General features: G+C 41.8%; 1 protein-coding gene across 1 annotated transcript in view; it reads left to right on the top strand.

The window, feature by feature from the left end:
* Positions 1-20419, top strand: part of CACHD1 (cache domain containing 1) — a 137332-nt gene that overhangs the window by 91936 nt on the left and 24977 nt on the right. Inside the window, exons 8-15 of the mRNA XM_081085711.1 lie at positions 1798-2031; positions 5117-5266; positions 5896-6019; positions 6832-6949; positions 11355-11523; positions 16224-16366; positions 17059-17240; positions 18865-18975. Of these exons, the coding sequence (XP_080941837.1) occupies positions 1798-2031; positions 5117-5266; positions 5896-6019; positions 6832-6949; positions 11355-11523; positions 16224-16366; positions 17059-17240; positions 18865-18975 (1231 nt within the window). The remainder of the gene's footprint in view (positions 1-1797; positions 2032-5116; positions 5267-5895; positions 6020-6831; positions 6950-11354; positions 11524-16223; positions 16367-17058; positions 17241-18864; positions 18976-20419) is intronic.

Below are 20419 nucleotides of genomic sequence, written 5' to 3'. Positions count from 1 at the left end.
TTGGTAGCCAGCTCTGGCATGGGTGGACAAGTTGGAGCTTTTAGGGATATCTAGAAGCTAGTGCAGAAGTCTGTGGGAGGACGTTGGCTCCTACCCCTGGGAATTCTAAGTGAAGCATCTGGGCTTGCCCTGGGTGAGCAAGCCAACAGCGGGGAAAGGAAACTGAATCAGATCAGAGTGAGCTGGACAAACCGGACATTCGGTCCCTCTGTGTCTGTCTCTCACCCTCTCTCACTTCTCTTAAATTATACAACACTGCACTTTTGGCCACCTTTAACCTGGAAGCATAAATGGAAAGGGAATTCTGGGAAATGTAGTTTCCAGGATGACTGTGTTGATGATAGAACTATACAACATACTTAACCAGCCTGCCCCCCTACTGCCAGGCCTACGTAACATTTCATGATAGAGTGATATAAAATTTCCAATCTTTGGTAGCCTTGCATCCCACACTATTCTTCTTTAGCTAGTAGATGTTCCTGTTTATTGCTTTTCTTTTACATTTTGAAAGAACCAAGCAGTAGATGAGAAAGAAAGGAAATGTATTTATTGCCTTATGTTGTGTGCTTTTATCATTCACCTCTGGAAGCTTCTGAGCTTCTCAAGGGTATAAGGTCAGAGAGTAGGGACCAGTGTATCTTTTGTGTTATCTTTTACTTGGAATGTACCACTTACCCACTCCCACCCCTCCATCTCAACTTTGTGTCACGCAAAGGAACTAATAATCTGGTTCTGACTTTCCTTAAGCATTACATGAGTGGAGCAAAAGCCAAGTTTTTAAAACACAATATGTTAAGAAAGAAATAACATCCATTAGATCCTGCTATGACTCTAGAAATAGACTTCCAAGGTTAGAACTATGTACATTTCTTATTTAAAAATGATAATGTCACTTTTTTTTTAATGACTGAAGAACATGAGGCAAAGCCTTTTTAAAACTCATTGGTAGAATCTCAGTAGTGATTGAAATCATTTGAATTTGTTTACAGTGGTACCCATATGGGATCAGTTACTAATCCTCTTGGCTGTGTTCCAACAATAGCAAACCAGAATTTTTAAAAGTTTTATTAAATTTATTTTTGTGCTATGGGTTACAGATGTTGTAGAACAATACATCCCGGTATGCCTAAATCTTTTACAAAGTTCTAAAACCATCTAAACATAAAAAATATACATTAAATAAATCAAATCCAGTATTATCCTAACAATATCAAGCATGAAAACATTTGTAATTAAAATGAGCTTAAAGGCACAAGGGTTGGAGGCATCCTAAATGCAATCCATAATTCTTTCATTTAGTTGCATGAGACTTTGGCAATTGTTTAATAGGCGAGGAGGTTAAGAAATGAAATGGTAAACCTCTATCCTTTAAAACTCTTACAATTTCATCTAATTTAAATTAAATGCAGACTTCTTAGTCATGACTTTTGCTTTCAAATATTAAATGCAGAAAAATAAGTTGAATATAATTAAATTTTTAGGGGAGAACACATCCTTGCTAGGTGGAGCTTCTTTATTTACTCGTGTGTTTTACATTGTTGCCTTTTGAGGAACCCCTTTGCCCTCTTGACTATTTGAGGAAAGGCTATGCATCAGGCTTTGATCCTCAGCAAGAACCGGTATCTCCGTTGTGAGTCCAGATTGTCTCTGCAAAGACCCTCTTTGGCAGAGGGATCTTCATTTGGCAGAGGTATTACAAGACCTCGGCCAAGCCTTTATTAGATCTAAATGGCAGAGTTATTGTAGGAATTTATACCATGTTGTGTTACATTGTCTTCCCTTGGCTTTCCGTTTCAGATGGGGTGACTGGTTTGAAAGAGCTGGCTTTTCTGAGAGATCTGGCTGAACAGAACTCAGGAAAGTATGGCGTGCCGGACCGGACAGCCTTGCCCGTGATTAAGGGCAGCATGATGGTGCTGAACCAGCTGAGTAACCTGGAGACCACAGTCGGCAGGTTCTATACCAACCTTCCCAACCGGATGATCGATGAAGCTGTCTTTAGCCTCCCCTTCTCCGATGAGATGGGAGATGGTGAGTTTGGAGGAGCCTTCTGCTAAAAGATAGGGAAAAGAGGTAGACTTGGAACTAAAGAGCAACTTTGCAGAGCTGGTGGTACATAAAGCTCAGAGTGCTTAGGATTCAGCCTCAACGGCAGAGCAGCATGGAGTAGGCAACAAATACAGGCTTAGCATTAGAGAGGATTTTAAATCCACTCCACAGCTGAGGTGTTGTTCTTGGTAACTTATTTAACCTTGTTAATTCCCATTTGGTCACTGGTTCAAAATGTAATATCTTTTTTCCCCCCTTTTTATTGAATTTATTAGGGTGACACTGGTTACAAAATTATGCAGGTTTCAGGTGCACAATTCCACAACACATCATCTATACACTGTATTGTGTGTTCATCACCCCAAGTCAAGTCTCCATTTATCATACCCTCCTCCACCTCCCCCCACCCCCAGCAGCTGCCAAGACAGCTCTCTATCTTTGAGTCTAAATTTTTGAAGTCATTGTAATTATGAAATTTATTAGTGCCTGGCATTCCTCTCAATAATAATTACTGTTCTTGTTTTATTTATTTATTTTACCTTTGTTGTTATTGCTATTGTCATTATCATTCTAATGTCACAGTTACCCATAATTTGTTATTTTAATTTTGTCAGTATTACTATTATTATCATCATCACCCCAATATCACAAGTTGGGTAAAGTGTTTAACTGTCATGATTAAATTTCGTGGTCTGTAAAATGGGAAAAATAATATTTCCCTCAAGGCAGTTGTGAAGATTAATTGCACAAATATTTGTAAAGCATCTAGAATAATGCCTGGCCAATGGCCTGTGCTCAGGAGAAGCACAATCTTTTCCTTTTCCTTTTCATATTCTTGCCTATTCTTTTCCCTTTTCCCTATTCTTCCTTGTCAGAAAAGATAGAAGAGCCAGACACCATCACCATATGAGATTTTATTTTCATGTTCCATTAACCAGGGATTCTCATGAATACAGATGTTCAGAGGAAACTCGTGTATAAAAAGTAACAAGCCTATACAGAGTGTGTTTTCTAGAATTAGGTAAACATGTTTTTTTATATCAGGAAGAAATGTGGTAGCTGCTGCTACACCCAAATTTTTTTTATCCTTCCGATTTCTGGCAGGGCCCATAGAAGTGTATACATTAAAAATGCCCACCTTTAGATAAGGTTACTTTCTCTTCTGGGGAAATATCAAGCCTTACAGGCAAGTGGCCCTTTGTTCATTTAACCAACATTACTGAGTGCCAGCCAAGCGTTATTTCAGGCAGTAGTGGGTAAGGCACACATCCCATCCTCAGTAAGTGTTTAAGTCTATAAAATAAAGATAAATCAATTAATATCCATCATCCCACATAGTTGCACATTTTTTCTTGTAGTGAAAACTCTTAAGATCTCTCTCAGCAACTTTCAAATACACAATACAGTATCGTTAACTCTAGTCACCATGCTGTACACTATATCCTCAATGCTTATTTACCTTATAGCTGGGCATAACTTTCAGGACATTTTGCAGTGTTGTATCCACTCCCCCCTACCGTGTGATGCATGTACCTGGCCTTGACAATCACAGCAGCTCAGTAATACTTGGGGTGGGCATCATGCACGGTTCTCTGGGTGGAAGCCCATTCTTTGTAGAAATCTTGAAGAAGATCCAAAGCTCTTTCCCACGTGTTCATAGAAGGATGGCTTTCTGATATATGCTGCTAAGGTATGAAGTGCCATCGAGCACAGGGCAATACAAGAGGATGGTAGAGAGAAGCTATCCCTCGTTTTGTTTGGGGTTTGAATTAGAGCCTTAGGATTGTAGAGTTGTTTGGGGTCCTAGAGATCATTTTGTCTCACGTCCCCATCTGACACATGAAGAGTCGCATTCAGAGAGGTGGCACAACTTACCCACCACAGTAGTAAAGCTAGGAGGAAAGCACAGCTTCCCTTCTGCCCAGGGCCAGTCACTGGCTCACTGCTGTCTCTCTCTCCCCTTTCACTTTTCTCTTTCTGTAAGCATTCCATTGTTTGTGTATGGCCTATGAGCCAAAAATGGTTTCTATATTTTTAAAGCTCAGACTTAAGAAAAAGAAAGTGTATGTAACAGAGACTACATAGCCCACAGTGCCTAAAATATTTACTATCTGGTTCTTTATGGAAAAGTTTGCACATTCCTGGCCCAAGTGACAAGAAATATGTTCCTTTAAGTCAGTGGTTCTCAACCTTCTGGCCTTTAAATACAGCTCCTCATGTTGTGACCCAACTATGAAGTTATTTTCGTTGCTACTTCATAACTGTAATGTTGCTACTGTTATGGATCGTAATGTAAATATCTGATATGCAGGATGGTCTTAGGCGACCCCTGTGAAAGCGTCGTTCAGCCGCCAAAGGGGTTGCGACCTACAAGTTGAGAACCGTTGCTTTAAGTGTCTCCTTTAGCTAGTCAGAGTTCTAAGTGGTCAGATAACAAGATTCTGTGCCTTTCTAAGTTTTTACTCTCCATTAGTCTGTTTTTGGATAGGATGGCTTAGTGAAACATAGTACCTTACAGGCTTTCCTTTATCCATAATATCTTTTCATCGAACAACCCCTAGAAATCAGTACAGCGCTTATTACTGTGTCCTTCAAACAGATGTGAAAATCAAGCTGCAGGGAAGTTATGTCCAATGGGAGATGTATGATACACAAGGGGCACAATTGGGTAGAACCCAGATTTTTGGATCCCCTGTCCACAGTGCTCTTTCAAGTTCAGCTAAATTTTCCTTGCTCCAGGAAGTAGAATGATGTATTAAGTGCCGCTGATGATTTGCACTGGTCTGGAATGTCATGTCCTTCAAGGTGAAAAATAGTGGAAAATGTACACATTGCCTCAGTGTAACTGAGATATCTGAACCCCCAACAGACTCGATTTCCCTTGTACTCTCCCTCCCTGACACTGTCTGGAAAGGCAGTGGCTGGTTCCCGGGTCACACAGGGAGCTTTCCTCCCCAGCAGAATTTGGATGGCTGCTAGGAGCCTTTATGATTCACCAGAGCACAAGTCCCGCCTTTGTCCTTGTCTGCTATTCTTTGGATCTTTTTTTTTTTTTTTTAACCCATAGGTTTGATAATGACAGTGAGTAAACCCTGTTATTTTGGAAACCTACTTCTGGGAATTGTAGGTGTGGACGTGAACCTGGCTTATATCCTTGAAGATGTGACGTATTACCAAGACTCTTTGGCCTCCTATACTTTTCTCATAGATGACAAAGGTAATCTGCTAAAATTAATCAGGGGAAAGAGTGATTCCTTTAGCAACCTGGAAAAAAAAATTCGTAGCTATTCTGATCCTAACCAAGAAAGAAATGATAGTATTTTACAAACACAGTGTACCTAGGACTACTATTTACAGTAGAACACCGTAAAGGTGGCAGAATGAATCCAAACAGTATGCACATGTTCTCTGTTGTGTGGAGGGGTAGGTAACAGTTATTTGTAATGTCGGGAAATTAGACTTGAGGATTGAATGACACACAGAATGTGATCCTTTGGACTTTTTTGGTCTATATTGTTATCTTTGGGTTTACTAGCACTAAGGTTTATATGATAGATCAGGACATTTCATAAAATGAAAACCAAATGACCAGTACCTCCAAAATAATCTTGATTAAACAGATGTCCGATAATTTAAGACATCTTTCTACACTTCAGGAGTTTTATACAAGAACACATAAAACAAGTTCAGTTTTTATTGGACTGGTGAGTTACATACTGAGAAATTGAGTGTTGGGCAGCCGTCCCAGACTAGTCCATATTTCAAACCTACGATAGGCACTTTATTAGATTCACTACTTCCTACAACATGTTTTCCTTAGCCTGTGTCTTTGTTTTCTTATTTCAGGGTATACACTTATGCACCCATCTCTTACCAGGCCATATTTACTGTCAGAACCCCCTCTTCATACTGACATCATTCATTATGAAAATATCCCAAAATTTGACTTGGTTCGGCAAAATATTCTAAGGTAAGGAAAAGGTGAGGGCTGCAGTACTGATTTTCTCTGAGAATAGTATCCTTTGAGGTCAAATACGAGTGTTTATTACAGGATATGAAACAAGTATATAAATTATTTTAATGTTATCAAAAGTATACTCAGTAATATTTTTCCTAAGAATAATAGCCAAAGATATGTTTACTTTGAATAATAGGTAAGGTCTTTTAGAACTGTTATTTAGGAGAAATGTCTTGTAAATCAAATTCTGTGTTTACATTGCCTCTAATTGTAAAATCAGATATATGTTATCTCATTTAAAAAGAATACTCCCATTGTACCAAGTTGAAAAATGCTGGCAAAATGAAAGGTAAAGTTGAGGCCCAGCTCTCCCACATGCCAGAAAATATCTTGGCAACCTGGTGTCCATTCCAACTTGACAGCACCATCATACACAACATTTTCTCTTAAAATAAAGAACAGGTTGGATTTTTTCCAACCATGATCCATTATTTTGGCAGATGGTAACCTATAGAGAAACGGGTCTTTGTGCTCGTTGGTTCTAAAGTAATAACTGAGTGATCTGAGACAACATCATTTCTGGAAAGAATTAGAATGGGGGGGGGGGGGATGCAGGGGTAGAGAGTCAGGAATGTTTTTAGTGCAGAGCCGACAGCATACTTTTACAAAATTGAAAATCTCACATTATCTCTTTCAAAAGTGATGAGCTTCATTGCTTTTCAAACTCAGGAGGTGGCCATTGACTCACAGCTTCTTCCCAGCCTTTAATTAAGTGCTTAATTTTATCATTGGCCTGAAATATTTCATTCTGTTTGCCAACGCAGCCTCCCTCTGGGCAGTCAGATTATCGCAGTGCCTGTGAACTCATCCCTGTCCTGGCACATAAACAAGCTGAGAGAGACTGGGAAGCAGGCCTACAACGTTAGCTACGCCTGGAAGATGGTGAGTGAGGGGACGCGCCGTTGCCTGAGCAGCCATGGGTACAGGAATTCTAGGGGCCTTGGGTCGGATCATGTTACCAATCAGTTTTAAAGTGGTTGGAAAAAGAAGAGATACTCCAGATGTTTTATAATTTTTTTCCCTTTTTTATTTATGAAGCCAGTTATTATTCATGATAAATGAATCAAACTGAATATGCAGTAGACAGTAAACTGTGCCCTTCCCTCCCTCCTGGCTTTGACCTCCCATTCCCCGTAAATAATCACTTTGGTCAATTTCCAGAAAATTTTTATGCACACACAGGCATATAGATCAGTGTACATGTCTATGTTAGTGTGCATGCACGTTTAATGGCTATGTAATTTATATAAATGGACACAGTTTTTTTTAACAGTCCCTTATGTATGCACAGTTAGGTTATATCCAGTGAATTTTTATCATTTTAAATTCAAATTGTGGAAGTTGGGAATTTAAAAAAGAGATATGAAAACATAAATGCCCTCTGCTAACATATTCCAAGGGAAAGGAACTTTCATATTAGAATTTGGATAATTCACATTCATCACAAGTGCGTTGACACATTAGCCATAACGTGTGGTACCCATTTCAGCTTTTTTTTTTTACCAGCCTCAGTCAGAGAGGGCGCCACAAAGTAATTGAATCTAAAACACACTGTCCATATGATTTATGTTCCTGTCCTTAACTCCCTCTTGGAAGCATATCATAACATGCTGTTATGGGGCCTTGATATTGTAATTGACCAAAGGAAGAGTGGACTTGTATTTTTTTTTTTCATCAAATTTCAATCACTAAACCTCAAATGCAGTCATCCTGGATTCCTTTGGATGGCCATATCTGATGTTTAACCTTTTGATTCCAAATGGCTATTTATTCATCCCTTTAAAAACTTCTTACTGAACATTTATTATGAGCTAAGAAGAATGAAAAAGAATGATGCTCTCTCTGCCTTCATAGAGCATCCAGCCTAGTGGTGGATGCAGACAATTAAACAGCTTCAGACAGGTCTGTGTCTGGCTTAGGAATCACAAGGATTAGGAGTAGCCACTGTGGTTTAGACATGACTCTCCTCTAACCTTCTCATTTGGTTCTTAAAGCATCATAATGGCAGCAGTGATTTCTACATTGGAAACAAAAGGCAACAAAATACTAAATGAAACTTTTTGAGAAATGTACATTTACAAGCCTAATCCTACTGGTATTTTATTGTTTGACTAGAGGCCTGGTGCATGAATTCGTGCACCAGTGGGGTCCTTCAACCTGGCCTGCGGGATCGGGCAAAAACCGGCTCTCCAACATCCCCTGAGGGGTCCCGGATTGCGAGAGGGCAGAGGCCAGGCCGAGGGACCCCACCAGTACATGATCAGAGCCAGGGAGGGACTCGGGAGGTTGGCCTGCTGGGGAGGGACCGCGGGAGGGTTCCAGGGTGTCTCGCTCAGTCTCGATCCGCTGGACCCCAGCAGCAAGCTAACCTACCAGTCAAGTATCTGCCCCCTGGTGGTCAGTGCACATCATAGCGACCGGTTTACTGTCTTCCCCCAAATGGTCAGTGCATGTCATAGTGAGCAGTTGATCAGCCTTAGCATATAATTAGCATATATGCTTTGATTGGTTGAACAGATGACCAGACACTTAGCATATTAGGCTTTTATTATATAGGATAGTACAGATTTGAAATTCTGAGTCAGCTCATCTTCAGGAATTTTTTTTTTGAGAACGATTGGACCATCTGCCCTTATTTTTTGTATTAATAGAGTTTTTAAATAAAGATGAATTGTTTAATTTTCACATCAGAAAGGGTGAGCCAGGCACCAGAATACTTCATTGAAAAATACTTTTATATTTGAAATTGGAGATTGGTTACCTGCAGTGCAACCTGAATGAAAGCAACTCAGTTATATCCTGGGAAAATATCTACCTTTATATGTGTTGGCATTGAAAGAGAAAGAAGGAAACGTAGGCATTCTTTAAAACCTTCTTTGTAGAGTAAATAAACCCAGTGTTAACATTTTTTTAAAAAAGTATTATCTTCTTACGATAGATGTTGTTATTTTTTCAGTGTTACTGGTAAATTCTGGCCATTCTGCTCCGCCAGATAGGTGTAATCATGAAATCACTTCAGATAGTCCTCAGAGTTCTGAAATTGTCAAGAACATCACTATTAAGTGAAAAATGAGAGAGGTAATAATAAATAATGAGATTGGAGTTTAAAAGACTGGCCTGGTTACCCAGCAGAAAGAGTGAATATTTTTTTTGAGTTACATTTGAGTTACTTTAGGGAGAAGGTGCTCATCGTGTCCTCAGGAATAAAATGAATTCCTCTACTAAATATAATCCAAATAGACTTAGCTCATGCTGAGAATAATTGGTTAAATTGCTTAGCATCCATACATGTAGTGGACAGATATGGATGGATTATTTCATGGAATTAATTTAAATGGAACATGGGGGATTATGTTAGGAGTGTTAAGAGATTACGACTCTGTCACTGTGGAACCCAAGTCCATCTTCAAGCATTTGAGGAGGCTGCATGCTGTGAGGGATGGAAGGAAGTACGGACTATAAGACGGTATCACAGTGTTCCTGCACTGCACAGCCTTGCTTCCCTTCAAAACATGAATCCCATGGGCAGTCAGTGAGAAAACCACTCCCAGTCACGGGGAGCCTCTCTGGGTGCATCATAGTCCTGATGAGAACACAATAGAAAGGCCTGTGTTGAAATCTGTTTTCCTTTCTAGTTAAGAACTATTTATAAACATAAATAGTTATAAAGCATTCTGGGGTAACTTTGTCTTTAATTTTTTTCTAATTGTTTAATTACTGTTGATATACAACATTATATTAGTTTTAGGTATAACAACATGGTGATTCAACATGTATATACCTTATGAAGTGATAATCCCAATAGGTCCAAGACTTGGGTAACTTCTTATTTTTCTCTTCCAGAATAGACACAATTATAAAATGATATTCTGGCCCGTCAGCCAAGTATTTATCTTTTGGTTCCTTGGAACGCGCAACCCAGGAAACAAACTCAAAGGATGACTCAGTGAGAAGGGAAAGGGGAAGGCGTGAATGCCCCTTCAGAACACCCTGTCATTTTCTAATTTTGTGGGTGGAGGAAAAGGATTCAGTTTGAGAATCTAATTGAACATCCTTGGCAGGGGTACTTGAAAGCAATACCAGGGAGATGCAGATTTCTCCTGTGTTTAAAAAGATTCTGCCACCATCTTCACAAACCCTAAATTACACTTAATGCTAACCTGCCTCGTTAGCATTTTCTCCGCAGTCGTTAAGTAAACCCTCTGAGCTGCGTTATTTCTGACTTAGCTGGTTATCACTCTTTTCACTTATTTGCAAACTACCTTTTAAATAGATTCCATCCATCTCCTGATGTAATAGACTTAAGTAGTTTGGCTCTCTGCTGTTTTTAAGTTAAGGAGCAAGGACTAAATAGCTCGACTTGCCTTTGCTACTTTGGTGGACAATTTTCCCAACAAATTTTAGGCAAGCATTCATTTCTAGGAGCAAAGTGCGTTTGAAAGGGCTCTGATGTGTGCGCGTAATAGTTTAGGCTAAGCTACAGCACATTGCTTCCCCTGGGCTGGAGTGGCAGGTCAGGCGGCTTTGTGAGGGAGTCACAGGATGTGTACTTTCATGAGTGGGAGATCCTGGTCATCTCCAACTAAGCAAAGAGAAAGTGGAGAGTATAATGAATAAACCAGATTTGGTATGGGCTGTGTATGTGGAGTCATAATCTGCTTTTAAAATAGGCAGCTCTAAAAACACTCATTGTGTCCAGCTGGCATATCTCAGTGGTTGAGCGTCGACCTATGAACCAGGAGTTCACAGTTCGATCCCCGGTCAGGACACATGCCCAGGTTGTGGGCTCGATCCCCAGTGTGGGGTGTGCAGGAGACAGCCGATTGATGATTCTCTCTCGTCGTTGATGTTTCTATTTCTCCTTCTCCCTTCCTCTCAGAAATCAATAAAAACATATTTTATAAAAATAAATAAAAATACTCATTGCAAAAGCAACTATGTATTTTTTAAATGCATCTCAAACCCCATAACGGTCGTGTTCTCATGCCATGTTCCTGCTTAAATAAATAAAGGAGGGCCGGGGTCGCTGTGTCAAAGGGACTCGAGTTCGAGTTTCTAATCCCTTCATTAGCTCTGTGATTTCCTGTCCCATACATTCATTTCTTTCTGTAAGAAAGGAAAATAGGAAACATAAAATGTAATCTTTTGCCAGAGATAGTGTCTATCACCCCATCTTCACGTCTGTCATTCCCTCATCAAATACTTTTCCATGTGGGATAGAAGACAGAGCAGAATTCGCAGGGACCTTCATTTTCTGTATTAGAAATTCTCTATCAATTTTTTTCAGGTACAAGACACTTCCTTTATTCTCTGTATTGTGGTGATACAACCAGAAATACCTGTCAGACAACTGAAGAACCTCAACACCGTGCCCAGCAGCAAGCTGCTGTACCACCGGCTCGACCTCCTGGGCCAGCCCAGCGCTTGCCTCCACTTCAAACAGCTGGCCACTCTAGGTAAAGCCTTGCACTGCTCAGCGTCCTCTGTGGTCTTACTCGTAACAGTTCACCATACATATCAGTTTGAATTTTTTAAAAATGTGCAGGCCTGCGGTGCCAGTTTCGGGATACAGACCTGAAAACATTCTGAGGCCTGGCCTTGGATGGAGTTCTCCAGCAGACACTGAGATGAGGCTGCGTGTGTGGATGATTTATTACTGGTGGGTTCTCGGAGGAAACCAGTGACCAAGTGAGGGGAACAGGATAGGGAAGGAGGAGAGAGCAGGCAAGAGTTTAATTTTAGGTAAGCTCCCAGCCTCAGCCTAACCCTGATCCTGTAAGGGGGCTTTGGAGCATAAATTATACTGTAGGGTTTGCCCAGACTCAAGAAAGGTGCTGCACTTCCCTATTCCACAGTCACTGTCAGCTTTCTGCCAGTGCCGGCAACGGGGTGTTAGTGTCCCAGAGACAGTCCACCCACAAGAGTCGCAGAGATGGCCTGCTAAAATCATATGTGGGGACGTGGGGGATAGAGGGCAGGAGGTGGAGAAATAATAAAAGGAATCCCTATATATCTATATCGCATATCTGTGTCTGCCATAGGCCCCTGTCTTCCAAAGAGCTTAGGAAATAGGCAAAAAAAGCCAAAGGGAATTCATACTTGTATGTGCCAGGTATTGGACATTCATCATCTGAGTTGACCTATTATAGATGAGGGCATCGGGTTTATTGGAAACACGGACTGTTCCCAAGGTAGCACAGAAAGCAGCAAGGCTGTGATGTGACTCATGTTCCTCCCAGGATGCCACCATGCCACCTCCTGTATCGCACGCTGCCATGTGCCAGGCCCATGCTGGGCACTTGTAGTGTGTACTGTTGATACAACACAGTGTGCTCACAGTACTGTAAACTTCTCTTTTCCACTGTTGAAATACTTAGGGTTTAAAATTCATGACTAAGAATCATTAGACCGTCAGCCCACTGAGTAGAGGGCGCACAGGTGGGAAGAGGATGAAGGATAGAAGCCACCAGGCTGAACGTTACAAGGGAGAGCGCTTGTGTTTGGGTTCCTTGTTTAAACTTTGTCCTATGGAGTTTCTGTCTGGATAGGAGATCAGGGGAGCAGGGCAGCCAAGCAGTCTCTCCCAGGACACGGTCCAGCAGTGTAGACTCTGGGAAAGGGCCAGAGGTGTCCATCAGAAAAGGTTGGAGTTGACATGTGTTTGTTGAATTTAGGTTTTGTCTTTGGTTTTCATGCAGCAGAGTATGTATGCCCTTTAATTCACATTTTTAAGAAATGCTTACTGAAGTGCTAGGATGTGTGTGATTCTCTTAAGTGCTGTGGGGGCAAGATAAGTATGACTGCTGGTGAATATGAGGTCACTATTCTGAGATTTGAGATGGTGACGTGCAGCAGTTTTTCTAGATGAGAGAAAAGCTCGAGCCTAGACTGTTCACGTCCTTTGGAATAACCCTCATAGCTGCACTGTCTGGTATGGTAGCCACTAGCCTCGTGTGGCTACTGAGCACTGGACATGTGACTAGTCCAACTTGGGATTCACTGTAAGTGTAAAATATTTAACTTTTTATATTGATTACATGTTAAAGTGATAATGTTTTGGATAGATTGGATTCCATAAAATATACTGATAAAATTAATTTAACCTGTTTGCTTTTACTTTTCTTAATGAGACTACTGGAAATTTTTGAATTAGATTTGGGATTGCATTGTATTTCAGTTGCCTAGTGCTGCCTAGTAGAGATAGTCAGAAATGTAGTTTATCAGCTCACATACTTTGCATGAGATGAATGGACTGATCCTACGTCACACAGACAGACCTCAGGCCAGTGGCTGATTTTCACTAGACACTCACCACCTGACTTCTCCTTGACAGTAGAACCCCCTCTCACCCCAGGACAATGTGGAGGGGCATCAAGAGCAGTTTAGTAACAGTTGGTAATGAAAGTGATGCAAAATCCTATATAATAAAATGATAATATGCAAATTGACCCTAACAGCAGAACAACTGGGAATGACCGGTCACTATGACACACAATGATCACCAGGGAGCAGACGCTCAATGCAGGAGCTGCCCCCTAGTGGTCAGTGCACTCCCACAGGGGGAGCTCTTCTCAGCCACAAGCCAGGCTGATGTCTGCCAGCACAGAGGTGGTGGCGGGAGCCTCTCCCGCCTCCTTAGCAATGCTAAGGATGTCCGACTGCAGCTTAGGCCTGCTCCCCACTGGAAAGTGGACATCCCCATAGGGCTGCCAGGCTGCCAGAGGGATGTCTGACTGCCAGCTTAGGCCCGATCCCCTGGGGAGTGGACCTAAGCCAGCAGGTGGTCCTCCCCCGAGGGGTCCCAGACTGCGAGAGGACACAGGCCGGGCTGAGGGACCCCCTCAAGTGCACAAATTTTTGTGCACCAGGCCTCTAGTAATTATAATAAAAAGGGAATGGCAAAGAAGTGGTTTCCATCTAATTCTATTGATGATGGAGATTTTGAGCCAATGTGTCCAATATGTATCAGAGCTCCCTCGGGAGAGCTGACGGAGGGACATTGTCTTTCCTGGTACACAAAGAAGTAAAGAACTTTTCAGTGTATATAAACCATTGTGGTTAAATATACATGTAAGTATACAAGTATATGGGTACCTTCTAGACATAAAGCCTTGTGTCCTCTCTCGTGCTTGGTTCTCTCTCCCTCAGTCCCTCTTACTGCAGTGAGCTTTCCTAAAGTGCGGGTCTCTGTCACTACAAGAAAGGTCCATCCCCAGGGTGCCTCTCCTCCTCTTACCTCTGACCCTACTCTTTTGTCTCTGAAATACTATGTTACCTTTTAACATTTTTTATATTATTGCATGATTCTTATGTTGTTGTTTTCTTTCTCCTTTTTAAAATTCCTTGTCTCTCTAACTGGGTCCTAAGCTCTCTGAGTTCAGAGACAGTCCTCTTTCTCTGGCACGTTCCTACACGAAGGCCCATGAACACAGCACACTGCTAGGCAGCCTACCCTGTTTAAGCCTCTTAGATATGAATAGAATAATAATCTCCCAGGCTACCCCCTGCTGATAGCATGAGAATGAGGTGAGACAGCATTCCTAGAAGCACCCTTTCTGGTAATGGTGAACTACTTAACCCTGACCCATCCTTCTGAGGACAACAAAACTCCTGGATGGAAACCCTTTTTAAAAAATTCTTCTTGAAAAGCATCAAAGAACTGACATGATAGTTAGGTCCTGGGTCAACGTATAGGAAAATCTAAGAACTCAGAGAAGAAAGTGAACACCTTAAAGCCACTTTTGCAGTGAACATATACACCAATCCAGAAGAAACAACTGTGAAATTAAACTGTGCTTTAAGTAGCTGCTTATGGCTGAGGGGAGAGGCAGAAATCAAATCCCAGGTCTCCAGAAGGTGGAGACTAATAAATAACGCCCCTCCCCGTCCGTATACATGCTTTTAGCAGAGGTCTTATCAGACTTCATCTTGAGGGAGGGATGAATTGAAACTAAATCAACCCTTGACTTGGGATTCCTGTCATCTGCGTGGTCTAAGGAATCTCAGGCATTAACTAGTCGTGGACTAGTTGAATACCAAAGTCCCACCATGCATCACTTAGGCTAGTGTCCAGTCTCCTTATTGGGATGAGTTTTGACCTTACCATCTGCCCCCTCTGGGGGGCGGGGGGAGGGGCACCTGGCAGAATCACACAACATTCCTCTCTGGAGGAAGGTATTCTCGTCCTGTTAGGCCTCAACTATTCTTACTAATTTGTCTAACGTCCAGCACCATCAGAAATAACTAGGCCACAAGGGAACAGGACACCATGACTGAGAACTAACAAAAGGAATAGAAAGTGACCCATAGATTTAAATGAGATAGGGCACAGGATTCTAAAGCTTTTAAAAATAAGAATGAACAATGAAAAATTTCAAAGCCGAAAATGAAGTGTTCATGATTTATCATGTAATTCACTGAGCATTTCTGTCTTAATAGAGAGCAGGGCTTTTCCACTTAGATAGGATCAACAATGACATATGTCTAGGTAACTACTACCTTTCTACAGGCTTTCGTTTATGCCGAGTTTGGCTGTACCCGTCTGTGAGGATCTTACTTTATTTTATTTTTGCATTGACTCCAATATGCCATTTCTCTTCCTAGATACTAATACCAGGGTGAACACTAATAGTGAGCACTGGGAGCACTTGCCGTGTGCCGAGCACCGATCTGCGTGCTTTAGATTTAACTCATTTGCTTTACATGGTATATTAGCTGATATAATTCTCACCATAGCTCTGTAAGGTGGGTGCAGTTATTTCACCCCCCCACCTCCCCACCCCTCGCCGCCCTTTGCAGATGATAAAAACACCACGTACAGTACAACTTTTGCCCAACATCACGCAGCCGGCAAACGGTGGAGCCCAGGTTCAACCCAGCCTGGCTCCGTGTCCTGCGCTGCCTCCTCGATCCTCATACGTATATCATGTGTAGCCCTCAGGCATTTTGCACATTGGCCACATCAGCACTTGCATATATTTGTATGTGTATCTCCTCTGGTTCGCTCATGACTGTAGCCCCACGTCGAGTTCTTTGCTTTCCTCTGGGAGACTCTAAGCCCCCACGGCGACAGGGTGGCGGGGCCTTAGGGGCGCTTCTGTGGGGGCCTGAGGAGAAGGCCTGGCGTTCTCAGGCCTGTTTGTCTGCTGTCTTTCAGAGAGTCCAACCGTCATGCTGTCTGCTGGCAGCTTTTCCTCCCCCTACGAGCACCTCAGCCAGCCCGAGACAAAGCGCATGGTGGAGCACTACACAGCCTACCTCAGTGACAACACCCGCCTCATTGCCAACCCGGGGCTCAAAGTGAGTGCTGGCGTGGGGCCCCATCCCCGGCGCCCTGTGCCCAGGCCTGGAGGACCTGCTGACTGTGAGCCTTGGACGTGGGAAGGCCAGGCCTGGATCTGTGCCTCTCGGCTGGAGAGCCAGAAAGACAGCATGTGGCCGGGGGAGGTTGGTTGGTGATGGCCCTTCTGATGGATGAAGAAGCCCGGGAGCCAGATGAACAAGCCCTTTCAGGCCTTAGAATGCACGAGGGGTTTTCTAGGGGGGAGGGAGGGTGTGAGAGTTAGAGACCAGTGACACTTTCCCAGGCCTGTTTTTCCCAGGAGAGAGAAGAAAAGTGCCCCTACTGTCTGTTGAGATCACTATGATGACATTTAAGGAGCAGAGATTTAGCTGCCGTGTGTGTGTGTGTGTGTGTGTGTGTGTGTGTGTGTGTGTGTGAGATATGCTTCTGTAGGATCTGTCCCCTTAAACGCAGAAAGCCTCGCTAAAATGAACAATGGAGTAAATCCCATTCCCACATCCACGGACTGCATTTCAGTAAGCTTTTGTTTCCCCCAAGTGTGGCTGTGCCCATCTGCTGGGGCAAGACTTGGAAGAAGTAATTGGGCTTGGCTTCCCTGCCAGAGAGCGCTGGGCAGCGCTGCCAGCGGTCCCCTCTCCTTTCATGTGCGTCTTAAAGGATCCCCGCTATGTCTTCCTTTGTCTCCCAGTTCTCTGTCAGAAATGAAGTAATGGCTACCAGCCACGTCACAGATGAATGGATGACACAAATGGAAATGAGTAGCCTGAACACTTACATTGTCCGCCGTTACATAGCAACACCCAATGGCGTCCTCAGAATTTATCCTGGTTCCCTCATGGACAAAGCATTTGATCCCACTAGGAGACAATGGTGAGTTTTCGGGGCTTCCATTATCAAAGGTTCCCCCCCCAAACCCTGGAGAGACATGATAAGTACATACTATAAAGCAACTTCAGGCGGTCACACCAAAGAAGGTGCTTTCGTGGCAGTGAAAACATGTTTTTGCATAGTGTGTTGTTGCTTTTAATGTACTAGCAACAGCTTTGTGGGTTTCCTCTGTGTTCAGTGTCTTCATCTCTTCATTGAAATTTTGAGACTGAAATGCTTTATGTTCAGCCATTTCCATTCCTAGTAGTTCGTTGGATTCTACCTTGTGTGCAGTGTGTCTATAGTGGGCATACTTAATGTCACTGCGCATGTTTATGGCATCCTATTACAGCTCAGGTGTGACCTATGGAAAATAAACAAGTATGAATTCAAAAACTTTTTTTTTTTACTTCTGGCCTTTCTTTTTCTCTGATTTTCAAAAACAAATGCTAGTCAGATGGTATAGCAGGGGAGCAATTTGGGCATAAAGACAAGATATCTAGTCTTGTGCTGCTTGGTAACTAAGTCACTCATGAGTCGGCTCTTGTTTTACTGCCTGTTTCCCCACCCTTCCCAATCCAGGATGCATTTTTACGTGCCCAATTGTATTTGTTTCTACTTCATTCATTAATTTATTTTTATTTTAGCCTCTAAAATATATAGACCAGTGGTTCCCAAGGTGGGGCACCCGCCCCACAGAGAGGCAATTTGACTTTTAAGAGGGGCAATTCCAGAGGTATTAACAGTGAATTTTTTGCATTTGTTATGGTTCTAGGGGCCTCATAAACAGCATATAAATATATATTATGACATATTTATGCATTTCAGTTCTCTATTATATGTTTTGAAACTATTTGCTATTTTTTCATATCACTTCATATTATTATTATTATTTAACAATTTCTTAGTGATTTCTTCCTCGGTACTTCAGCTGTCGTTCTTTTATTTTTCTTTTTCATGGATGCCATGTTCTTTGGAAGCTTGTTTAGATCAAGTTAATGGTTAGACTTCTTCCACATGAACAGGAGTTCGCTTTTTGAATAATAAGAATTATATGTCATGCGGGGCATCAGGATTTTAGAGATGCTTAGGTGGGGCATGGCCAAAAAGAAGGTTGGGTGCCACTGATCTAGACAATAGGTCTTGTTAAAAGCTCAGACATATCCTGAGTTTCGTATCTTTTTTAAAGGAAAATTTTATAGATTTTCTTGACCTCTTGTATTGATGCTACTATGGTCAGACATAAAAGATATGAACCCTTTTGAATTTTATTGTAACATAGGCACTATTTATAGTAAATACTTTTACCATTTTAAACTTTTTTTCAATTACAGTTGTATTCAGTAGTGGTTGGACAATCATGTACTTTACAAAGCATTCTCCCTGATATTTCCAGTGCCCAACTGGCACCATACACAGTTATTACAATGTCAGTGACTATATTTCCTATGCTATACTTTGCATCCCCATGACTATTTTTTAACTACCAATCTGCACTTCTCAATCCCTTCACTTTTTTCATCCAGTCCCCCATAAATATATTTTTGAGTTAACAGATCCCGTTTCTTTGGAATTCACAGAGTTGTTCATATCCTAAAGTAATGTAACTTTCTTTGGTCTCTACTAGGTATCTCCATGCAGTAGCTAATCCAGGGTTGATTTCCTTGACTGGCCCTTACTTAGATGTTGGAGGAGCTGGCTACGTGGTGACTATTAGCCATACAATTCATTCATCCAGGTAATATTTTCATTAGTTCTTAGTCATTTCTTGAACATGGCAAGGGTATTTTGAAAATTTAAATAGGTTAATGGCAAAAGCGTGGCCTTTGAAGTGAAGCAAGCTGAGGTTTGATTGTCTTTTTTTTTTTTAATGTTTTAATTGATTACAGAGAGAGGAAGGGAGAGGGAGAGAGAAAGATAAAAACATCAATGATGAGAGAGAATCATGGACCAGCTGCCTCCTGCACGCTCCCTACAGGGGATCGAGCCCACAACCCAGGCTTGTGCCCTTGATCAGAATTGAACTCAGGACCCTTTAGTCCGAAGGCTGATGCTCTGGCCACTGAGCCAAACCGGCCAGGGCTTGAGTGTCTTCTTTAGCCATGTCCTCTCGGATTCCCTGGGCTTCCCTCTGCCATCTGTAAAATGGGGATAATAACACCTCACAAGGCTGTCATGGTTGAGTCATGAGAAGCTCTTACCCTGTTCTTGGCAGCCAGGATGATGCTTGTGAAGAAGAAAAAGAAGGATGTTAGATTCACTAGAGCAGTTTGTAGAAATGCCAGGCTTACCCCAATCAAAGAAATAGCAATAGGAGCCTGACAATTAATCATTACCAGAGAGTGTTTTCTGAAAGAAGGGAGCATTCTCAGTGAAGGGAGAAAAGTATCAAGACATCACATTTATTTCCTCTTGTATTGCAGTCGAACTCTAGAACAGTGATGGCGAACCTATGACGCTGGTGTCAGAGGTGACACGCGAACTCATTTTTTTGGTTGATTTTTCTTTGTTAAATGGCATTTAAATATATAAAATAAATATCAAAAATACAAGTCTTTGTTTTACTATGGTTGCAAATATCAAAAAATTTCTATATGTGACACGGCACCAGAGTTAAGTTAGGGTTTTTCAAAATGCTGACACGCTGAGCTCAAAAGGTTTGCCATCACTGCTCTAGAACCATATAGGAGTCTGTTGTTTTCATTTTGTCCTCCCACTGCCTCCTGAAAAATAAAAAGGCATTTTGAAAATTGATTTTCCAGGAATGCTATAAAATGTCAGTATCACTGTAAATATATTTAGGGTGCTGTATATTTCCTGCTTTTGAAGTTTCAGTATTTAAACTACAAATGTCAGTGAAATGTTGGGTGGAGAGGCAAGTCAAACACATTAAACTGTTTTAATCCCTTCATTATACAAATAGCTGTTTTTCCCTAGTGACCAAGAAAGACCATATTTTGACAAGTACCTGTAATGATACCTTAAAATTTATGGGAGACAGATTTCCTTGCTCAACCTTATGCTTCTCACTGGTGCTCATTATATACCAAGTGATTGACATTCGGTAAATTCTTCTAAGGCAGGTTCATTGGGAGTAAGAATTTGGAAGCAGCTCTGTGTGGAATTTCAATCATGACCTGTGTCTCCGTGGAAAGCAGGGCCCTGCCGCCAGCCAAGTGTTG

Source organism: Myotis nattereri, assembly GCF_964212035.1.
Source record: "Myotis nattereri genome assembly, chromosome: 3".
NCBI classification, from domain to species: Eukaryota; Metazoa; Chordata; class Mammalia; order Chiroptera; family Vespertilionidae; genus Myotis; species Myotis nattereri.
The sequence above is the reverse complement of the archived record's forward strand: the minus strand, read 5'-3'. Positions and strand labels throughout refer to the sequence as shown.